The 21,399-nt window shown below is 40.8% G+C and overlaps 1 protein-coding gene across 14 annotated transcripts in view; it reads right to left on the reverse strand.

Moving 5' to 3' along the window:
* dock7 (dedicator of cytokinesis 7) overlaps positions 1-21,399 on the reverse strand; it is a 310,961-nt gene that overhangs the window by 50,986 nt on the left and 238,576 nt on the right. For 13 of the 14 annotated variants that reach the window (XR_011357731.1, XR_011357730.1, XM_069938284.1 and 10 more), the window contains 5 exons: positions 20,343-20,495; positions 20,098-20,256; positions 18,100-18,200; positions 13,830-14,022; positions 7,743-7,886 (listed from right to left, as the gene is read on the reverse strand). Coding sequence is in view for 12 of the 14 variants with exons in the window: in XM_069938284.1 (XP_069794385.1) it covers positions 7,743-7,886; positions 13,830-14,022; positions 18,100-18,200; positions 20,098-20,256; positions 20,343-20,495 (750 nt within the window). In the remaining 2 variants the exon portion in view is untranslated. Of the gene's footprint in view, positions 1-7,742; positions 7,887-13,829; positions 14,023-18,099; positions 18,201-18,693; positions 18,978-20,097; positions 20,257-20,342; positions 20,496-21,399 lie in introns of those variants that run through there. The other variant, XM_069938286.1, reaches the window with a different exon arrangement.

The following is a 21,399-nucleotide window of genomic DNA, read 5'->3' on the forward strand; positions in this document are numbered from 1 at the left end:
TGATGCATATGCAATGGGTTGCCAGTCATCATATTTTTGCATAAGAACTGCACCGGGCCCACTCTGTGATGCGTCTGATGGTATCTTGATGGGTCGCAAAACCTCAGAACTGGTTCCTCTGTGAACAGTTTCTTTTGTTCCCTCCATGACTTTTCATGCCCATGATTCCACTCCCATTCAATGTTCTTTTCTGTTTGTCTTCTCAATGGAGCCATCTTTTCTGAGAGCACGGATATGAATTTACCTTTAAATTTGACCATTCTATTAAACCTCTGTATGTCCTTTCTGCATTGTGGCCTTGGCATGTTCCCAATGGTGGGCACCTTTCTGGGATCTGGACTAATGGCCTCACTGGCATTTCCTACAAATGTTAGTTCTGTCACCCAAACTGGAATTTCTCTCTATTCAGCTTCGTTTGCTTTCCTTGTTGCTTCCAGAACTTTCCTTAGTCTCTCATCAAGCTCCATTCTCGTGATTCCCCAGACTATGATGTCATTTACTGAGGTATCAACTCCGTCCAGGTGCTCATAGACCATATGGATAGTTTTGTGGTAACTTTAGGAATCTTTATCTGCAAACAGACTATTGAACATGCACAGTCTTGAACTTGCTTCATCTAATTTCAACTGCCAAAATCCTGATGATGCATCTAACTTGTTAAAAAACTTTGCATTTGAAAGCTGTGACATGATTTCTTCATGCGTTGGAAGCTGTCTTTATTGCTCTGTTTAGATCTCTTGGATCCAGGAAAATTCTAAGCTTTCCATTCTTTTTGTCCACAATAGATGAACTCATCCACTCCATTGGCTGTCCAACTCTGCCTTTAGTTGCTTTTGAAGTGCAAATGGAACTTTTCTGCATGCATGTATTATCGGGGGCACATGTTTATCCATTTGGATGTGTTCTCCTGGAAGGTAGCCTAGACCCTGAAATAGGTCATTGTACTCTTTCATCAGTTCATCATAGACTGTCTCTCCTTCACTTTCCACAACGAGGATTCTTTTTACCAGGTTTAGTTTCTCACAGGCTGTTAAACCTAGTATGGCCTGTACTTCCTTTGGTACCACGATGAATGCTAGCATATGCTCTCTGTCCTTGCGTTTCATTTTGACTATGCATTCTCCTTGCACTGGTATATCAGTACCTGAATATCCTGACACCTTCACTTTTGTTCCATACATCTTTCGTCTGGGTCTAATCTTCTTAAAATTAGTCTCTGATATTACATTAATTTGTGCTCCAGTATCCAATTTAACTGAAATGTATATGTTATTCACTTTTAATCTCAACATCGAGTCTTTGTTTTCTTTTATATTTTCAGTATCTACATAGAATTCCTCTATCTCCCTTTCATCTACTGCATGAACCTTGCTTTATTGCACTTGGTCCCTACAGCAACGGGCATAATGGTTGCTTTTGTTGCACATATTGTACGTTTTACCATATGTTGGACACTTTTTTAGTAGGTGTTGTGTACGACATGGCTTTCAAATGTCCTTTTCATTTTTGTTCGCTGGCCACGCTTCTCTTTCCACTTTGGTATGCTTTTTGTTCAGCAGGTTTTGTCCGTTCTTGCTCACTGCATCCACGTTGCAGCTAGTTTTACCGAACAGCTCTTTTGCCTGCAATTTTACAGTTTCTGTAGCCCTACAGAGTGTTATGACTTTTTTCAAGTCTAGATTTTGCTCTCTTAGCAGTCTTTCTCTTAGATGTATCTGGAATACCACACACAAGTCTGTCTTTTATAGGCGAGTCAGTCACTCCACCAAATTCACACGTTTTGCTTCTGTTTCTAAATTAAGTCACATGATGATCAATATACTTTCTTTCATTTTCTGCACACGTGAAAAATATTTGCCTCTCAAACATCACGTTATGTTTAGGTATGCAGTATGCCTCAAACTGTTCCATTATTTTTTCGAATTTCATTTTGTCTCCTTCAGCAGCAAATGTGAAGTTATTATACACCTCCAGGGCTTCATCACCCAGGATATGTAAGAAAACTGACGCTTTCACTTTATCACTTTTCTCATCAGCTCCAACTGCCACTAAATATAATACAAAACATTGTTTAAATCTGTTCCAGTTTTCAGCCACATTACCTGTCAGCTGAAGTTTCACTGGTGGTGTAATCCTTCCATTTTTCACTTTGTTAGTTGCTCTTTACTGATCAGTTACTGACTTTAGGTTTTTCCTTTTAAAGTATTTCCTTCATCCCTTTTCTGACACCATGTTTCATCTTGTATTCATATGTGTGAGTTCTTATACAACACATGGATGAAGGAAAAGGTTCTTTCCTTTAAAGTTGATGTAAACAGTCTATCTACTCTGTCCACACCTTTCAACAATCAAAATGTTTCAATGGGATCCATCCTCATTCACCAAAATTCCAATAAGTAAAGGACAAGAGCTAACAAACACTCCTATGATGACCCTTTCATTCCCAGAAACATCCTTGTGAACCTCCTTTGAGCCCTCTCCAAAGTCATCTTTTCTTAAATGAGCTCGAAACTCCTCACACCATGCGAGGTCTCAGCAGTATCTTATAAAGCCTCAATATCACATCCCTGCTCTTGTATTCAATTCGTTTTAAAATGAATGCCAACATTTCATTTGTCTTCTTCACCGCTGACTCAACATGCAAATTTACCTTCAGGCTATCCTGCACGTGGACTTCCAGGCCCTTTGCACCTGGGTGTTTTCAATTTCATCTCAATTAAAAAATAGTCCGCCCATTTATATTTTCTATCAAAATGCATGACCATACACCTTCTGACATTGTATTTCATTTGCCATTCCTCTGCCCCATCTACTAATTTGTCTAAGTCCTTTTGTGGGCTCCCTGTTTCCACACAGCCTACTCCTCCACCTACCTTTCATATATCATCTGCAACCTTGGCCACAAAGCCATTCATTCCGAAATCCAAATCATTAATATAAAACACAAAAAGAAGCAACCCCAACACCGATCCCTGTGGACCACCACGAGCAACTGGCAGACAACCAGAATATGATCCCTGTATTCTGGCTCTGCTTCCTGCCAATCAGCCCATGCTCTACCCACACATGTATGTTTCCTGTTGTACCATGGCTCTTATCTTGTTGAGTAGCCTCACGTGCAGCACCTTGACAAACCCTTTTGAAAATCCAAATACACAACATCCACTCCATCTCCTTTATCTGGCCTGCATCTTCAAAGAATTCCAATAGGTTTGTGAAAACAAGATTTTCTCTTAAGGAAGCCATGCAGACTTTGGCCTATTTTGTCATGTGCCTCCACGTACTCCATAGCCTCATCCTTGACAATCGAATCCAATATCTTCCCAACCACTGAAGTCAGGCCAACCAGCCTATAATTTCCTTTCCGCTGCTTCCCTTGCTTCTTGAATGGAGGGGTGACATTTTCGATTTTCCAGTCCTCCAGAACCAGACCAGAATCTATAGATTCCTGAAAGATCATTACCATTGCCTCCACAATCTCTACCTTTATTTCTTTCACAACCCAAGGATAAAATCCATCTGGTCCAGGAAACTTATCCACCCTTCTGGTGAAAGCAGGAGTTCCAGCGAGATCGCGGTTGGATTCAGCAAGGCAAGGCCTGGCAGGAGCAGCAGTGAGGAGCCAGACTCAGCGAAGCCCAGCAGGAGCAGCAGAGAAGGGATGCTCAATTTTTGATATTTTAGCAATTAGAATTGGAATAAGTCTTGTTGGTAATGTATCACAAATTTCAGTGATCTCCTGGAGCTCTGCTTGATTGCCATGAGGGAGTCATGGAGGAATTCCCCAAAGCTTTTCCTGAAATTGGCCACAAGTTTTTTCTTTGGTTTTTCACCTCTCCCAGGAGCCATATTACCAGCAGAAGCTGGTAGTAATCCAAAAGGAGCAGTGGCGATAGACAGACATAGAGAGAGTTATAGAGGAAAAGATAGAGAGAGTATAGATATAGTAGCTAAGGCAGGGGAATGCTCCTCATGCAGGATGTAGGTTGTCAGAGAAGCCAGCAGTATCGCTGATGACTTCATCTGTGAGAAGTGCATCCAACTGCAGCTCCTGAAAATTCGAGTTAAGGAATTGGAGCTGGAGTTGGATGAACTCTGGATCATTCGGGAGGCAGAGGGTGTGATTCACTATCACACCTAGGAAACAGCAGGAGAATAGAAGGGGGACAGTCATGAGAGACAAAGAGAACAGGCAGGCAATGCAGGGCATCCGTGTGGGTGTTCCCCTGAATAACAAGTATACCATTTTGGATACCGTTGAGAATGATGACCTCCCAGGCACATGCCACTGAGATCAGGTCTCTGGCACTGAGTCTGGTCCTGTGGCCAAGAAAGAAAGGAGGAAAAGAGGCGAGCGGTAGTGATAGGGGATTCCATAGTTGGGGGAAAGATAAGAGGTTCTGTAAAGGAGATCGAGTATCCTAGATGGCATGCCTCCCTGGTGCCAGGGTTTGAGATATCTCAGATCGAGTTCACGACATTCTCAGGTGGGAGGGTAGGCAGCCAGATGTCGTGTTTATGTAGGGATCAATGATGTGGGTAGGAAGGGTGGGGAGGTCTTGCAGGGAGAGCTCAGCGAGAAGGACCTCCAGGGTAGTGATCTCAGAATTTCTACCCATGTCTTGTACTGGTGAGGTTAGAAATTGGAGCTGAACATGTGGCTAAGTACATGGTGTAGGAGTAAGAGCTTCAGGTTTCTGGATCATTGGGCTTTCTTCCAGGGAAGGTGGGACCTGTTCCAATGGGACAGTTTGCATCTGAACTGGAGGGAGACAAATATACTTGCGGGAATGTTTGCTAGTGCTGCTCTGGTGGGTTTAAACTAGATTTGCAGAAGGAAGGGAACCAGAGTGCCAGAACAGATGGGGAGCGGAGGTGGGAAAAGATTATGTTAAAATTATATGCACCTTTAGAAGTCAACAGGTTAAACATGGAGGAAATGTTACCAGGTGCATCTATTTCAATGCAAGCAGTATTGTAGGAAAGGCAAACTAGCTTAGAGCATGGATTGGCATGTGGAATTATGACATTGTGGTCATTAGTGAAACTTAGTTGCAGGAGGGGCAGGACTGGCATCTCAATGTTTCGGGCTTCCATTGTTTTAGATGCAATAGAATGGGGGGAGGAGCAGCATTGTTCGTCAGTGAAAATATTGCAGCGTTGCTCAGGCAGATCAGACAGGAGGGCTCATCTACTGAGACTATATGGGTGGAGCTGAGGAATGGGAAAGGTATGACAACACTCAGAGTTGTATTATAGACCACCGAATAGTCAGTGAGAAATGGAGGAGCAAATCTGTAGAGAGATAGCAGACACCTGCAGAAAACAGAGGTGTGATAGCAGGACATTTTAATTTTCCACATATTGACTGGGACTCCCATACTGTAAAAGGGCTGGATGGCTTGGAGATTGTCAAATGTATTAGAAAAAGCTTTTTAAACCAATATATAGAGGTACCAACTAGAGAATGCAATACTCGATCTCCTATTAGGGAGCGAAGCAGAACAGGTGACTGAAGTATGTGTAGGGGAACATTTTGGGTCCAGTAATCATAATGCCATTAGCTTCGTTAATTATGGAGAAGGACAGGTTTGGGCCTCGGGTTGAAATTCTAAATTGGATAAAGGCTAAATATGAGGAAATAAGATCTAGAAGGCGTGGACTGGGATAAATTGTTTTGCAGCAAGGATGTGCGAAGTAAGTGGAGGACCTTCATAGGTGAAATTTTGAGAGAACAGAGTTTGTATGTTCCTATCAGGATCAAAGGCAAGGTTAGAAGGTACAGGGATCCTTGGTTTTCGAGGGATATTGGAGATCTGGTTCAGAAGAAGAGAAAAGTGTATAAATGGTATAGGCAGCATAGAGAAAATAAAGCACTTGAGAAGCATTAAAAAAAATGCAAGAAAAAAATCTCAAGAAAGAAATTTGGAAGGCTAAAAGAAGATACGAGGTCACTTTGGCAGACAATGTGAAGGAAAATCCGAAGGATTTCTACAGGTAAATTAAGAGCAAAAGGCTATTAAGGGACAAAATTGGTCCCCTTGATGATCAGAGTGGTCAGCATTACATGGAGCCAAAAGAGATGGGGGAGATCTTATATGGTTTTCCCCCCTTAGTATTCACTCAGGAAATCGGCTGAGAGTCATGGGAAATAAAGGAAAACAAGCAGTGAGGTCATGGAACCTATATAAAGAGGTGGTGCTTGCTGTCTTAAAGCGAATAAGGGTGGATGACCCCAGGGCCTGACAAGATATTCCCTCCGGCTTGAGGGAGGCTAGTGTAGAAATTGCAGGGGTTCTGACAGAAATATTTAAAATGTCCTTAGCCATGGATGTGGTACTAGAGGATTGGAGGGTAGCTCACATTGTTCTATTATTTAAAATAGGCTCCAAATGTAACCCTGGAAATTATAAGCCGGTGAGCCTGATGTCAGTAGTAGGTGAATTACTGGAAGGTACTCTAAGAAATCAGATATACAATTATTTGGATAGCCAGAAACTGATTAGGGATAGTCTGTGTGGAAGATAGTGTTTAACCAATCTTATAGAGTTTTATGAGGAGGTTATAAGGAAAGTTGATGAAGGAAAGGCTGTAGATGTTATCAACATGGACTTTAGTAAGACCTTTGACAAGATTGCGCATGGGACGTTAGTCAGGAAGGTTCAAATGCTAGGTATTCGTGATGAAGTAGTGAACTGGATTGACAATGGTTGGATGGGAGAAGCCAGAGAGTAGTGGTGGATGATTGCATATCAGATTGGAGCCCTGTGACTAGTGGTGTGCCTCAGGGATTGATACTCAGACCATTGTTATTTGTCATCTATATCAATGATCTGGATGATATGTGGTAAATTGGATTAGCAAATTTGCAGATGACACTAAGATTGAAGGTGTTGTGGACAGCGAAGAAGGTTTTCAAAGCTAGCAGAGGGATCTGGACCAGCTGGAAAAATGGCAGATGAAATTTAATGCAGACAAGTGTGAGGTGTTGCATTTTGGAAGGACAAACCAAGAAAGGACATACACAGTAAAAGGTAGGGCACTGAGGAGTGGGATAGAACAGAGGGATCTGGGAATACAGATGCATAATTCCCTGAATGTGGTGTCGCAGGTATATAGGGTTGTAAAGAAAGCTTTTGGCATATTGGCCTTTATAAATCAAAGTATTGAGTACAGGAGTTGGGATGTTATGTTAAAACTGTATAAGACATTATAAGACATTATACAGTGTGCAGTTTTGATCACCTAACTACAGGAAGGATATCAATAAGATAGAGAGAGTGCAGAGAAGATTTACTAGGATGTTTCCCGGACTTCAGAGACTGAGTTATAGGGAAAGGTTAACCAGGTTAAGAGTTTATTCCTTGGAGCATTATAGAAGAATTTTGAGTGATTTGATAGAGGTATTTAAAATTATGAAGGGATTGACAGAGTAAATGTAAATAAGACTTTTTCCTATGAGGGTGGGTGAGATTCAAACAAGAGGACATGGGTTAAGGTTGAAAAGGGAAAAGCTTAGGGGGAACTTATTCATTCATATATACTGCACCCAATATAATCTCTACTAACACATTTAATCTCATTTTTCTCAAATAATAAATGCCTCTGTGTGAAGTCTATAAATAAAACTGAATAGTCATGCAGTAAATTTTCATCCATTCTCACTTAACTTGGCCCTAATGCCCTTCATGCATTCAACAAGACAGCAATTCAGAAAGCAAGAAAACTGGGACAATAATTACCATTGAAAACAGGTCTGCAGCTTGCTCCATCAATCCTACAAGACCAGCCTCTGTAAAATACTTCCCCGAGCAGATTCCTTCCTCATCTGGTGAAAGTACATCATCAGAAACTGCAGATTCCTCCAAAACATTGAAAGAGATATTCTGGAATTTAAGAGAGAAAAGGTGCAAACTAAACACTATTTCAATGACAGAAAACTTTTAATCAGAATCATCAATACAGTTCATTAAATTCTCCATAAGGAAGGATACTTAGAAGATTAATCAACCTATCTTTATTTAGGTTGAGTCAGAAATAGCACCTCTCAAATTCAGGCCATTCGGTGGAAATTTCCACTCTCTAAGGATCGAGCAAATCCTGATCTCATCTTTTCTCTACTTTACCTTGCTGGAGAAATAGGCAAGGCCATCCCTAACAAAAGCTGATGTGAATGCTTTATTTTATATGAAAACAAAATGCTGGAACAGATGTAGAGGAGATTTGGAAGGTATTTAAAAGAAGAGATATTGAGAGTACAGGATCTTTTCGAGCCAGTCAGATCGAAAGGCAAGGCCAAAAGTTCAAGGGAACCGTGAATTTCTGAAAAAATTAGGATGTTGGTTCGGGATAAGAGGGGGGTATATACTAAATTTAAAAAGCAAAAAATGGATAAGATGTATGATTATTACGTAGATTGCAGAAAAAACCTTAAGAAGGGAATTAGAATGGCAAAAAGGTGTCAATAGGTGATAAGGTAAAAATGAATCCAAAGGGTTTTTACAGATATGTGAATAGTAAAAGGAGGGTTAAGGATAGAATAGGACCGCTGGAAAATGCGAGCAGTGAGCTGTGCGAAGAACCATATCAGATGAGAGAGATATTAAACGATTTTTTTTCTCATCTGTGTTCACGAAGGAAAAGGACATTGGACTATGTGAGATAAGTGAAGCAAATGGCTTAGTTATGGAAAAGATAGGGATTAGTAAAGAGAGGGTTTTGGAACTTCGAGGGTCAGTAAAAGTGGATAAGTCTCCTGGTCCTCATGGGATTTTCCCCAGGATGTTAAGGGAGGTCAGGGAGCAAATAGTGGAGGCACTGTCAGTGATTTTTCAAGAATCACTGGAGGAGGGTGTGGTGCCACAGGATTGGAGGGTTGCTAATGTAGCTCCATTGTTTAAAAAAGGCACGAGGTGTCGGCCAAATAATTATAGGCCTGTAAGCTTGACTTCGGTGGAAGGAAAAATTATGGAGGGAATTCTTAGAGATGGTGTGTATAAATATCTGGATAGCCAGGGATTGATCAGGAGCACTCTGCATCGGTTTGTGAAGGGGAAGTCACTTTTGATGAACCTTGTTGAGTTTTTCGAAGAAGTGACAAGAAAGGTGGATGAAGGTAGGGCAGTTGATGTAGTCTATCTGGATTTTAGCAAAGCTTTTGATAAGGTTCCACATGAAAGGTTAGTAAGGAAGGTTCAGTCACTAGGGGTTAATAGAGAAATAGTAAGATGGGTTCAGAGGTGGCTGGAGGAGAGACAACAGGGGGTCATGGTGGACAACTGTCTGACAGGATGGAAGCCTGTGACGAGCAGCGTGCCTCAACGATCGGTGCTAGGTCCCCTGTTGTTCATAATTTATATTAATGATTTGGATAATGGGGTGGTTAACTGAGTAAGTAAATATGCAAATGATACAAAAATTGGGGGAGTGGTGGATAATGAGGAAGGTTTTCAGGGATTACAGAGGGATTTGGTTTGTCTGGAAAATTGGGCTGAAAGATGGCAGATGGAATTTAATGTAGTGTGAGGTGCTTCATTTTGGAAAAAAATAATCAAAATAGGAGATGTTGTGAAGGGGAGGACATTGGGGAATCCACAAGAACAAAGAGATCTTGGAATTATGGTGCAGCGTTCCTTGAAGGTGGATTCACATGTTGACAGGGTGTTAAGAAGGCATTTGGTATGTTAGCCTTCATAAATCATAGCATAGAGTATAGGAGCTGGGAAGTGATGCAGCGACTGTTTAAGGTGTTGGTGAGGCCAGGTTTGGAGCATTGTGTTCAGTTCTGGTCTCCAAATTATAGAAAGGATATAGATAAGGTGGAGAGGGTGAAGAGAAGATTTACCAGGATGTTGCCTGGCTTAAAATACCTAGAGTACAGAGAAAGATTGAAGAGGTTAGGACTTTATTCATTGGAACGTATATGGTTGAGAGGGGATTTGATAGAGGTGTTTAAAATTATGAAGGGAATAGAAACACTAGATGCAAGTAGACTCTCCCCCCGAGAGCAGGGGAGGTTGAAACAGGAGGACACAAGTTGAGGGGAAGGGGGCAAAATTTTAGGAGAAACATTAGAGGATGTTTCTTCACTCAGAGAGTGGTAGCTGAATGGAATAATCTTCCGGAGGAAATAGTTGACGCAGAGTCAATTCTTTCATTTAAGAGGAGGCTGGATATATACATGGATAGGAGGGGATTGGAAGGTTATGGGCGGAGAATAGATGGGGGAATCTAGAGGAGTTGTTTGAGTGAACCGGCGTGGACTTGAAGGGCCGAGATGGCCTGTTTCCATGCCATAAACTGTTATATGGTTAAAATGTAAAATGCACAAACATGTGCTATATTGAAAGTATTAAAAACCCAACAATCCCAAGGAAAGTTGTGGAACAAATCACAATGGCAAGGTACAGCTTATGTTTATTATTTATTGTTAATGTCTAAGCATTGATGGTGTATTTTCCTTTTTCTCATTTCCTTGAGCAAAGAGGTTTCATTTGACCATTTCAGAGGGTATTTAGGTGTCAATTACATATAGGCCAGCACTAGGAACATGGAAATAAGTGTTAGTAAAGTTAGTAAGTGTTATCTAAATGCAAGAAAATGTTGGCCTTCTGGACAGCTGAAGGGAAACAGCAAAATCAGATTCTTTAAGGAGTGAAAATTTAGTTGAATGGACATATTCCAGAGTGGCGAGAGGTCCACTCACTTGAGGGAGGTTGAAGCACACCCTACCTCCTAGCAAGACTGCAACCCTCATCCTGGGTCTGATACTAACTCTGCTTTGAGAATTTATCTTTCAGTCTTAAGGAAGCTTCTCATGATAAGTAGTTTGGGGGAAGAGTTCCATTTGTTGTGACAAGGAAAGCTGAATTTCTTGAGACTACTTTATCTCACCCTTGCTCAAAGAGAGCATTGTCCATTCTGTACACTTGTTATTTTTAGGTTGCATCTAGAGTATTATCTTCAACAGTTGACCTTAAGCACATGAGGGATGTTCTTGCAGTGAGACAGCCAGCAAATCTAGCATGCATCCAGCAAAGCTTGTGTGGACTGCATGGGAGTCCTCTCAAAGATCTTGAGTCTCAAAATTTTTCTGAGGTATATAAAGTAGAAGCTCTGCTCTGCTTGGAATATTCGACCAAGCTTTCATAGCCATTATAAAGAGCAAAAAGGATTCAAAACTGATGAACACATTTGGGTGGCAACTTGTAGTTTCAGAGGTCCTCTTGAGTTTAGAAGATCATCAGGTAATTTCATAAAAACATAAAATCTGTACAGTGCTTGCCACGAGATCTGAATTACCGAGGTCCTGGAATGTAATGTCCAATTTGAATGGTTGGCCACTCAGGAAAGAAAATAAATTTCATCAGGGTGGAGAATCTTTGGAATTGTCTAACTGAGCTGTGGGGATTCAACTGCTGAGCATGCTCCCAACAGGTTATTGAACTGTTCGATATAAAGGGATCAAGGGAATAGGAAAATCACCATGAGACAGAGGCTTAAATTTACATTTATTTGGCACAAAATATTGAGAACAGTGAGAGGGCTCTTCTATGAACAGACTAACAGGTTAGCCATAAACTGATTAATTGTCAAGAGTGACCAAAACTCATTGTTAAACTTCATACATTCTCATTACACACGAAGTGAATTTAAAAATCAGCAGGTCAGGGAGCATAGAGAAAAAGTGTTAAAATTCCAGATGAATAATTTTTTAGCAGAATAGTCATGGACCTGGCTGTGGCTCTACTTCCCAAAGAAAGACTACAAATTCATGTATGCTTGAAGGTCAAATATAAAATAGGTACTTCTCTATCTGATCTAAATTCACAGCCTCACACCAGTATGTAGAGTGTAATCATGACCTAAACGTGTTAAAGGATGTTTCAATAATGAAGATAACACTGAACAATGGAAATAGTAATTTGTACCCAACTGGTCTGTTCCAATGTTTGCATCCCACAACTACCATCCAACTTAATTTCACCCAATCAGTGCATCCTGCTATTCCCTTCTTGGGATGGCACTTTACAACAGGTCACATTAACAACATACTCCAGGAATGAATTACTGCAGGGGACTCTGAGAGACAGGAACTACTTGTATTTGGGTACATAGTTCTATGAAAGTGGCCATGTAGGTAGACAGGCCAGTAAGTAAGGAAGGTATCAGCCGCTCTTGATTTTGTCAGTCAGAGCAATGAGTTCAGAAACAGAGACTACATGTTACAAATATACAGGTTGAGACCACATTTGGAGCATTGTAAACAGTTTTGGTCACTAAGGTAAAGGACATGTAGATTAAGCTGGAAAATTTACAGTAAAGATTCAAAATGTGCTAGGACTGGTAAACTAGAATTATAAGGAGAGGCCCTCTTCTCCCAAGTGTGCAGAAGGCTAAGAGGAACCTTATAAGATTTATAAATTCAAATGGGAAAAGTTAAGGCAAAAGGTCTTTGCCTTTTACACAGATTAATCTAAAACCAGAGGGCAGAGATTTGTGAGAGGGGAAAGATTTAAAAGGGATCTTCTACACAAAGAGGGTGGTGGGTATATGCCAGAGGAAGTGGTAAAAGTGAGAGCATTTGTTACGTTCAAGGGCATTGGGACAGGTACGTGGAATAGAAAGGTTTAGTAGTACATGGGCCAAATGCAAGTAAATGGGACTAGCTTGGTCAGCATGAACAAGTTGGGGCGCAGGCAGGGGTGCAGTGCTGCCGGAGCTCACCAGAGTACTGCTCTGGCACCTCATGGGGCAGTCCTCCCCACCACTGAGCACTATTCTAGACATACAAGGAACCTGTTTCTTCCACGGCCGGTTGTCGTCCTTCCTCGTCCTACTGTTTGCTCTCAATTATATAATGCCAAATACAACATGCTGGTCTCATGATACCACCTTGTCACTGCTTTTGATGAGCTCCAGCATCTAAAAAATTAGCACTGCACCCCTGGGTGCAGGGTTTCAACTGTATATGCTGTAAACCCATCTATTTCAAAAATAAGAGGATAAAGGAAGAAGGTTCCATTTAACCAGTGTGATGGAATATTTGGAAATGTTTTTGGGAGATAAATTGGTAAAATTAGAGTAGGTTACATACATTCACACACTTTAAAACAGACCTTATTTGAAATACTGAAGAATTCATATTCAATGACTTTACAGAAACTATGGAGAATGTTATGCACATTTCACAAGTAGGTGCTAATTGAAATGATGTCATGAATGAATGGAGTGTTTTCTTTAAAGCAACAAGCAGGAGACACTCTGGCTGTTGATAGCTCTTTGCAAGGGTTTTGACAGAGTGCACAGAAAGGTCACTCCTGGGTTATTGTTTACCTAAAACAACAGATGGGAGCAGAAGACTAACTCCTATTGTTTGCTGGAGAAGGAGGGGGTTTTGCAAGTGAGAGAGAAGGACATGTGGCTGGCAGTTAGAATCTTAGATGGAGAGAGAGAGAGAGACACACCTGAAACAGTGTCAGCCAGGAGAAGCTTGTTGGAACTGAAACAGAAGCTCCAGAGTGGTGGATGGCTGGGAGGGCTATCTGTCTGATGTTTCTCTTGGAATAAGGGAAACAGAAAGGAACTTTGTGGTAACCTAAAAGAAAAAGGTTATCATCTGGAGAACCCTGATGGGTTAGTTAAGTCAATAGTGATGAATTAAAGTTTGATTCTGTTTTCACGTTTAAAGATAGTTAAAAACAACTTTTGTTTAAGTAACTACTTGTCTTGGTGAATATCTATTGCTGTTGGGTTTTGGGGTCCTCTGGGCTCGTAACACCAGAAAATTCTAAACAGAAAATAAAAAAATTCAACTTGTACAACCTTACCTGAAAGGTCACACATCCAACTGGAAGATACTTGCGATCTTCCAGCATACTAAGGTATTCTGCTACAAGTGCTGCTGAATGCACCAGGCATTGCGCTGCTTCAGCACGATTGCTCTTCTCTGAGTGTTTTCCAGCCATGTTCTGGAGCCATGTTAGACGTAGATCTGGTGATGTCTGGTAGCCCTTTGCAATCCTAATATACGAAAGAGAGAGAAGTTATCAATCACCAATAAACATGGAACCTCAAATTTACATATTCCAAGCTTATCATTTATTTTTTAATTTTCTTCTTCTCTTCCTTTCCCTCATCTTCAAATTTTCCTCTTTCCTCTCCTGCAAACATGGATGTTCAACACTGAACAATGGAAGCAGTCATTTGTACCCAACTGGTCTGCTCTCTTTGGAGTGATGAAGGACAACAACAGGGAACTTAATAGAGAGATACACATAGAGTGGACAGCCAGCATTCACCACAGACTAGAAGGGGTGAAGAGGCCTGTTTCTGTGCTGTAATATTCTATGGTTCTTTCTTTTTCCGGGCCAACAACAGCAAATACAAGAGAACATCTGTTCAAGATGAGAGGAGGAAATTTTAGGGGAGATGTCAGAAGCAAGAATTTTTTTTTAAATCAGAGAGAGGTGGGTGCCTGGAATGCATTGCTTGGTGTGGTCAATAGCGACATTCAGAAGACTTTTAGATCGGCACATGGATGCAAGAAAAAGAGGGTGATGGGTGTGAGGTAGAGAAAAATTAGATTGCAATAGGTTTATAGAAGTCAGCCCAATGTATGTCATAGGCTGCAGGGCCTGTTCTGTAATGCAATGTTCAGTGATTCATCTCCATGGCTCAATAAGTGTCAGCTAACTATTAGGCACTTCACTTCATCTTTGGCCTTGAATTACAAGCAATGGCTGAATATTCAGCATGAAAGGAAGTACCATCAAATCTACAAATGTACTGCAGCATCAGGGATCACTATTGGCTACAAGCAATACTGGTCAACTTTTTTTTAAAAGCCACATGATAACATCTTAGTGGGCATTCTTACTGTGGTTAGCCCAAACAAGGAAGCTTGAAATTCGAGTTGCATGATTCAAGAGTATACTTGATGATGAATTAAATAATATTTTGCAGGGATTTTCCAGCCTGTTTATTAATCTAAATTATTTCACTTATTTTGAAAATCAGCCAATTCACTTACTTCCTAGAGACTCTGTTTCTTGGTTATTTCTATAAAGTAAATGTTTGTACACATTTTCTAGCCCATACAAATATTCTGCCACAATTTCCTTTATTGCATGCATTAGTTATAACATATCCAAATACATTTTTAAAACTGCTTAATTCTGACATAATGTTTGGCAAGAGAAGGCACCATATCAACCCATTTCTCTATTTGGCCATTCAGTCAAACCTCAAGTAGCTTTTGGTGATTACATAATAGTCAAAATCAACTAAGTTGACCCATATCATTCTTGCAGGTTACTTCATTGCACAAAGTGGGGTATTAAAGCTTGAGAAAACCTGTAACAGTTCTGCTGGAGATTATCCAAGATTCAAATGGAAATTTCTCATACATATTCTTAGATTTTACCTATATTCATGATTAAATATTTCTATATTTTGGAAATACCATTCTGGGGATTATTCTTTTTAAGATGAGTTGCCAAGCATATTAATTTGCGCTGGAAGCAAATAAACCAAAGCAGACAATGTCTACAAATGGCCATTTCCAACCCAATAGCTTCATTGCTGGAGGTGAAACAGCTTCTCTGCCAACTTTCAAGTAACTACATGATAAGAAGCATTTTAAATGAATCTTGGAGAATAAGTCAAGCTTGTCACTGAAAGACAATAAATCTTGCAAAGACAATCGTGTGGTGAATACTTCCAACTAAATTCCTGGCTGCGATTTCAGTCCAGTGATGCTGGGTTGTTGGGCGAGTACAGAATGAAAGTCATTGAAATTTAAGGTCTGAGTGATGTATCAGGAATGATGGCAGCCATGTGACTTCATGTATCCGTGCCTTGAGAAAAGCAGGGAGGGGTTAAGAGAATGAATTCAGAGGGGCCTACATAGAATATTACAGCACAGTATAGGCTTTTAAGCCCACAATGTTGAACCCACCTATAGAACCTAAAAAAAAAAAAACCCTCCCTACCTCATAACCCTTTTTTCCCCCCCCTTTCATCCATGTGCCCAGCTAATAGTTTCTTAAATGACCCTATTGTTCCAGTCCCCACCACCACTCCTGGCAATGGATTCTAGGCACCCTTAACTCTCTCTGGACTTTCCTTGCTTTACTTGGTACAGATATCCTCTGGTGTTTACAACACCCACCTTGGGAAAAAAGGTGCTCGGTGTCTACCTTATCTATGCCTCTCATAATCTTCCAAATAAGATATTCCTTGTTACCTCTCATCCTTCTTCGGTCCAAAGAGAAAAGCCCAAACACTGCTAACCTTGCCTCATCAGATACATTTTCCAATGCATGCAACATCCTGGTAAATCTCCTCTGCACCCTCTCTATGGTTTCCACAACTTTCCTGTAATGAGGCGACCAGAACAGAATACAATTTTTTCAGTGTGGTCTCACCAAAGATTTATAGAGCTTCAACATCACCTCATGACTCCTGAACTCAATCCATTGACTTATGAAGCCCAATATATCAAAGGCCTTGTTAACTATCCTATCAACCTGCATGGCAACCTTGAGATATCTATGGATTTGGACTCCAGGGTCCTCTGTCCATCCATACTGTGAAGTATCTTACCATTATACATGTATTCTGCCTTCAAGTTTGACCTTCCAAAATGCATCACTTCACACTTATCCGGACTGAACTCCATTTGCCATTTTTCCACCCTACTCTGTATTGTTTAGTAACCTACAACAATCTTCAGCACCATTCACAACTCCTCCAACCTTCGTATCATCTGCAAATTTACTGACCCATCCCACTGTTTTTTCATTTACGTCATTTATAAAAATCACAAGGAGCAATGACTTAGAACAGATCCCTGTGGAACTCCACTTATCAATGAGCACCAGGCAGAATATTTCCTGTCCACTACTACACTCTGCTTTCGACAGAAAAGCTAATTCTGAATCCATGCAGCCAAGGTTCCATGGATCCCATGCCTCATGACTTTCTGCATGAGTTTCTCATGGGGGATCTTGTCAAATGCTTTAAAATCCATATACAGCACATCTACCACAAATTTCTTTCATTACCTTCTCAAAAAACTTAATTAGGCTGGTGAAGCACGACCTTCTCTTCACAAAACCATGATGACTATTGCGGAGAAGACTGTACTTCTCAAAATGTTAATAAATCCAGTCCTTAAGAATCCTCTAAAATAATTTGCCTATGACAGCATTGTGTTTTTACTGACATAAGACTCAATGGTCTATAATTCCCAGGATTCTCCCTTTTACCTTTTCTAAACAAGGGGACCATATTTGTCATTGATCAATCTTCTGGCACCTCCCCTGTGGCCAAGGAGGAAACAAAGATCATTGCCAGACCCTCAGCAATATTTTCTCACCATTCCTATAGCAACCTGGGCTATATCTCACATGGACCTGGGGATTTATCAAGTCTATTTTGTTTTAAGAAGTCAAGGCAAGTCAAGTCAAATTTATTGTCATTTGACTGTACAAGTACAACCCAATGAAACACGTTCTATGGTTTCGGTGCAAAATATGCAGACATACAACCAGGCAAAACACACATATAGACAAATAATACTAATGCAGGACAAATACTTTATATAAATAAATTAATAGATAGATAAATGTTTTTTTTTAATCAATGAGAGTCTTGGATGGTTAGAGTGAGCAGTTCCTTTGGTCATTCGGCATTCTCACTGCCCATGGGAAGAAGCTGTTCCTTTGCCTGGTGATGATGGTTCTGATACTCCTTTTTCACTTCCCCAATGGGAGCAGCTAAAAGCTGCTGTGTGCAGGGTGGAAGGAGTCCTCAATGATTTTGCACACCTCTTTAATCAACAATCCTGGTAGATCACGTTGATGGGGGAGGGAGACTCGAGTGATCCTCTCTGCCATTCTTATGGTCCTGTAAATTGACCTCCGATCCATTTCTCTGCAGCATCTGTACCACACTCTGACAGCTGGCCAGGACGCTCTCGGTAGTGCTCCTATAGAAGCTGGCTGGTAGCTTGCTTTTCAGCTTCTTTCCCAACTCCTTATATTCCCTCTTCAGGACCTCATCCCTACTCCTATCAATGTCATTTGCAAGATATACCTGTACATAAGATCAATGAGCATCTCTGGATCTTCTTGGTGTTCTTTCATTTTCACAGTGTCTGACAGGATCATGTGGAGATTGAAAACCAGATCTTGCACCTAAAAGACGATTAATAAGGTAAAGATCAACTGTGAAGAATATCCAAAAATGTGGGTTTTTCAACTAGAAAAAGAGAACACAATTTAAAAAAAGTAATGCAAAGTCAAATCAAAGGTTCTTTTTAAAACAACCTTTTTTATATGATCCTGTCCATCCATCAAAATTAGCAAGAAGACAATGGACTCAACCAAGACCAGGCTGCTACCCAGCAAGCATTTAATAGCACACATTCAATCACAATCAGACTGCCTATGATGAGAAGATGCTTCAGGTCCAAGTATAGTCTTCTCTATTTTCATACTTATAAGACATCATCTGCTTCTCTTCCCTACAATGCAAAGTCATGCACCACGAAAAGCAAATTGTTTTTATTTAGAGAATGTATTTATTAATTTCTATCCAACAATGTCTTTCAGTTAGTAGCATTTAATAAATTATGAAAGAAAGGTTTTGAAAATAATCAAGTGTAATAATTACATATCAACTTTAGTTACTTTCAGATTCGGTGGGTTTACATTCTAACATACAATGCAAGTTGGTATTCCAGTCAAGTACTGAAGGTGTTCTGTCCTAAAAGAAGTGCCATCTTTCGGATAAGTGGTGGCATGGCTGCACTGTTTCATAATTCTGGCAACCTAGTTCAATTCTGACCTCCAGTGAATATTCTCGCTTTGGATTTTCTACAGGTGTTTCATTTTCCTCCCATTTCACAAGACATACAAGTTGGAAAATTAATTGGCCTTTGTAAATTTCACTGAGTGTATGGGTTGTAGAATCTGTGCAGTTAATGGAAAAATAGGAAGAATAAAATGGAATTAGCTTAGAATTGATAAAAATTGGTGCTTAATTATCAGCATGGATTCCAAAGTTGTTTCTGTAATGAATGTCTATACAACCAAACATCCACCTGCCTTTGCAAATATATTTAAAAGATATAATTGCTCTATTTTTAATTAAACAGGAAGTTCTCCAATTGTCTTGGACAAACCAGAAGGGTATGATCCAGTGATCATTGGGGGATCAAAGATGGCGAGGGTTAGAAAATTTAAATTCCTGGGAGTCACCATCTCCTCGGACAATTCCGGGACGCCTCACACAAATGACATTGTGAAGAAAGCATGTCAGCACCTCTATTTTGTCAGGAGTTTTAGGGGGTTTGGTACAACATCAAAAACCTTGGAAAAATTCTACAGATGTGTTGTGGAAAGTTTACCGATGCCTGGTATGGAGGCATCAATATTTCTGAGTGGAAAGCCTTGCAAAAAGTAGAGGACAAGCCCAGCATATCACAGACGAAACTTTCCTACTATTGAGAAAATCTATGTGGAACGCTGCCATTGGCAAGCAGCAGCAATCATCAAGGATCCACACGACCCAGGACATGCTCTGTTCTTGCTGCAACCATTGGGAGAGAGGTATAGGTGCTACAAGACTCGTACCATCAGGTTCAGGAACAGTTGCTACCCCTCCAACATCAGATTCCTAAACAACAAATTCAATCAGAGACTCATTTAAGGACTTTTACTTGGCACAATATTTGTTATTGAATATTTATTTTCTGTATTGCATGGTTTGTTTGCTCTTCTCTCTTATTTACATTTCTCTCTTTTCTTGAGTACAGTTTTTTTTCCACTCCCGATAAGCAGAGATTCTGCCTGGCCCACAGGAAAAAGAACCTCAGGGTTGTGTGTGATTTCACGTAGGAACTCTGACAATAAATCTGAACTTTGAACTATTTATTCTTCAACCTACACCACTAAAACAGATCATCTGGTTACATATTTCACAGATATATCTGATCTAACCATGCTACAGTCCCCTCATTGTAAAGGTCAAAACTTCAAAAGGTCTTTGTGATGTCCAAAGTCATAACCTATATTGTGCAAAAAAAAATACCTGGTCAGGGAAGGTTGTTTCCCGTAATTCCAGGTCTTCCTCGGCATATGTCAGTATTGTCTTTAAAGAACGTCTAAGGAATTCTTCATTAAAGTTCTGGGATGTACCAACCAGTGAAGAAAGGGACATGGTGACTTGCATCTTCACCCTTGCAAAGTTCTGTAAACAAAAATATTTAATTTACCAGCTCATATTTGATTTAAAATAGACATCTGCAATGTTGACAGTGTTATAAAAATACTTACATTTCCAATCTCAAAATTTTGCCTCATGAGAAGGTAGAGTGAGGCACTGGCATGTGCTCGGATTGTACCAATACTGCTACTGCAATGTCTCAGAAGCCTCAAACATAGGTCAGCACACTGTTCTGTTTCCTCCTCAAAAAGGAGTTCAGGAAACTGTAACAACAGGAATGAATAAAATTCACTTTTAAAATTCCTTGTTTTTTTTGTCTTCGGTCACTTTAAACATGTAAAAACACACTATGCTGGAGAGACTCAGCAGGTTACACAGTGTCCTTTATGTAGCAATGGCAGAGATAACATAACCGATGTTTCGGGCTTGACCCCTTCATCAAAGTATAAGAAAATGCTGGTGAGGATCAGAATAAAAGAGTGGGGGGGGTGGGGGTAGGGGGTGGCAGGGCAGGAGATGCTAGGTGGAGAAGGGAGGGAGGGGACAGCAGCATTAAGAGGGAGGAGGGGGTGGAAAAGCAGGGCTGGGTAGGTGAGAGGACTGGAAAGGCAGGAAATGAAGGAGGGGGGTAGAAAAGGCAAGCAGGTTTAATGGTTCATGTCACCTGGCTGGAAAGTGCTCAGATGGAAAATAAGGTATTGTTCCTCCAATCTGTGGATGACCAGGGAGCCATGGGCACCCGCTTGGGTCCCAGCTAGGCATGCCTGTTTGTAGGCTTTGTGGAGCAATCCATGCTCCAAGCCTACACAGGTAAGACCCCTCCCCAACCAACTCTTCCTCCGGTATATAGATGACTACATCAGGGCAGCCTCATCACCTGCGATGAGTCTGTCAACTTCATATCTACTTCGCATCCAACTTCCACCTCGATCTCAAACTCACCTCCAATAACACTCTGCCCTTCCTACATCTCGGGAGACCAGCTTTTCACTGACATATACTCCCACAACTACTGTGGTGATATGGTTGTATGTACTGGCTGGCCCGCTCTCAGGGGGGTCTCCCTACCTTAGCTCCTCCCTTGATCCTTCCCATGTGAGCCCTGGCCATAAAGGTCGAGTCCCCTCTCCTTCCCGCTCATTTTCCTAACCTAGACCCAGGCCAGCA

Source organism: Narcine bancroftii, chromosome 5 (genome assembly GCF_036971445.1).
Source record: "Narcine bancroftii isolate sNarBan1 chromosome 5, sNarBan1.hap1, whole genome shotgun sequence".
Lineage (NCBI taxonomy): Eukaryota > Metazoa > Chordata > Chondrichthyes > Torpediniformes > Narcinidae > Narcine > Narcine bancroftii.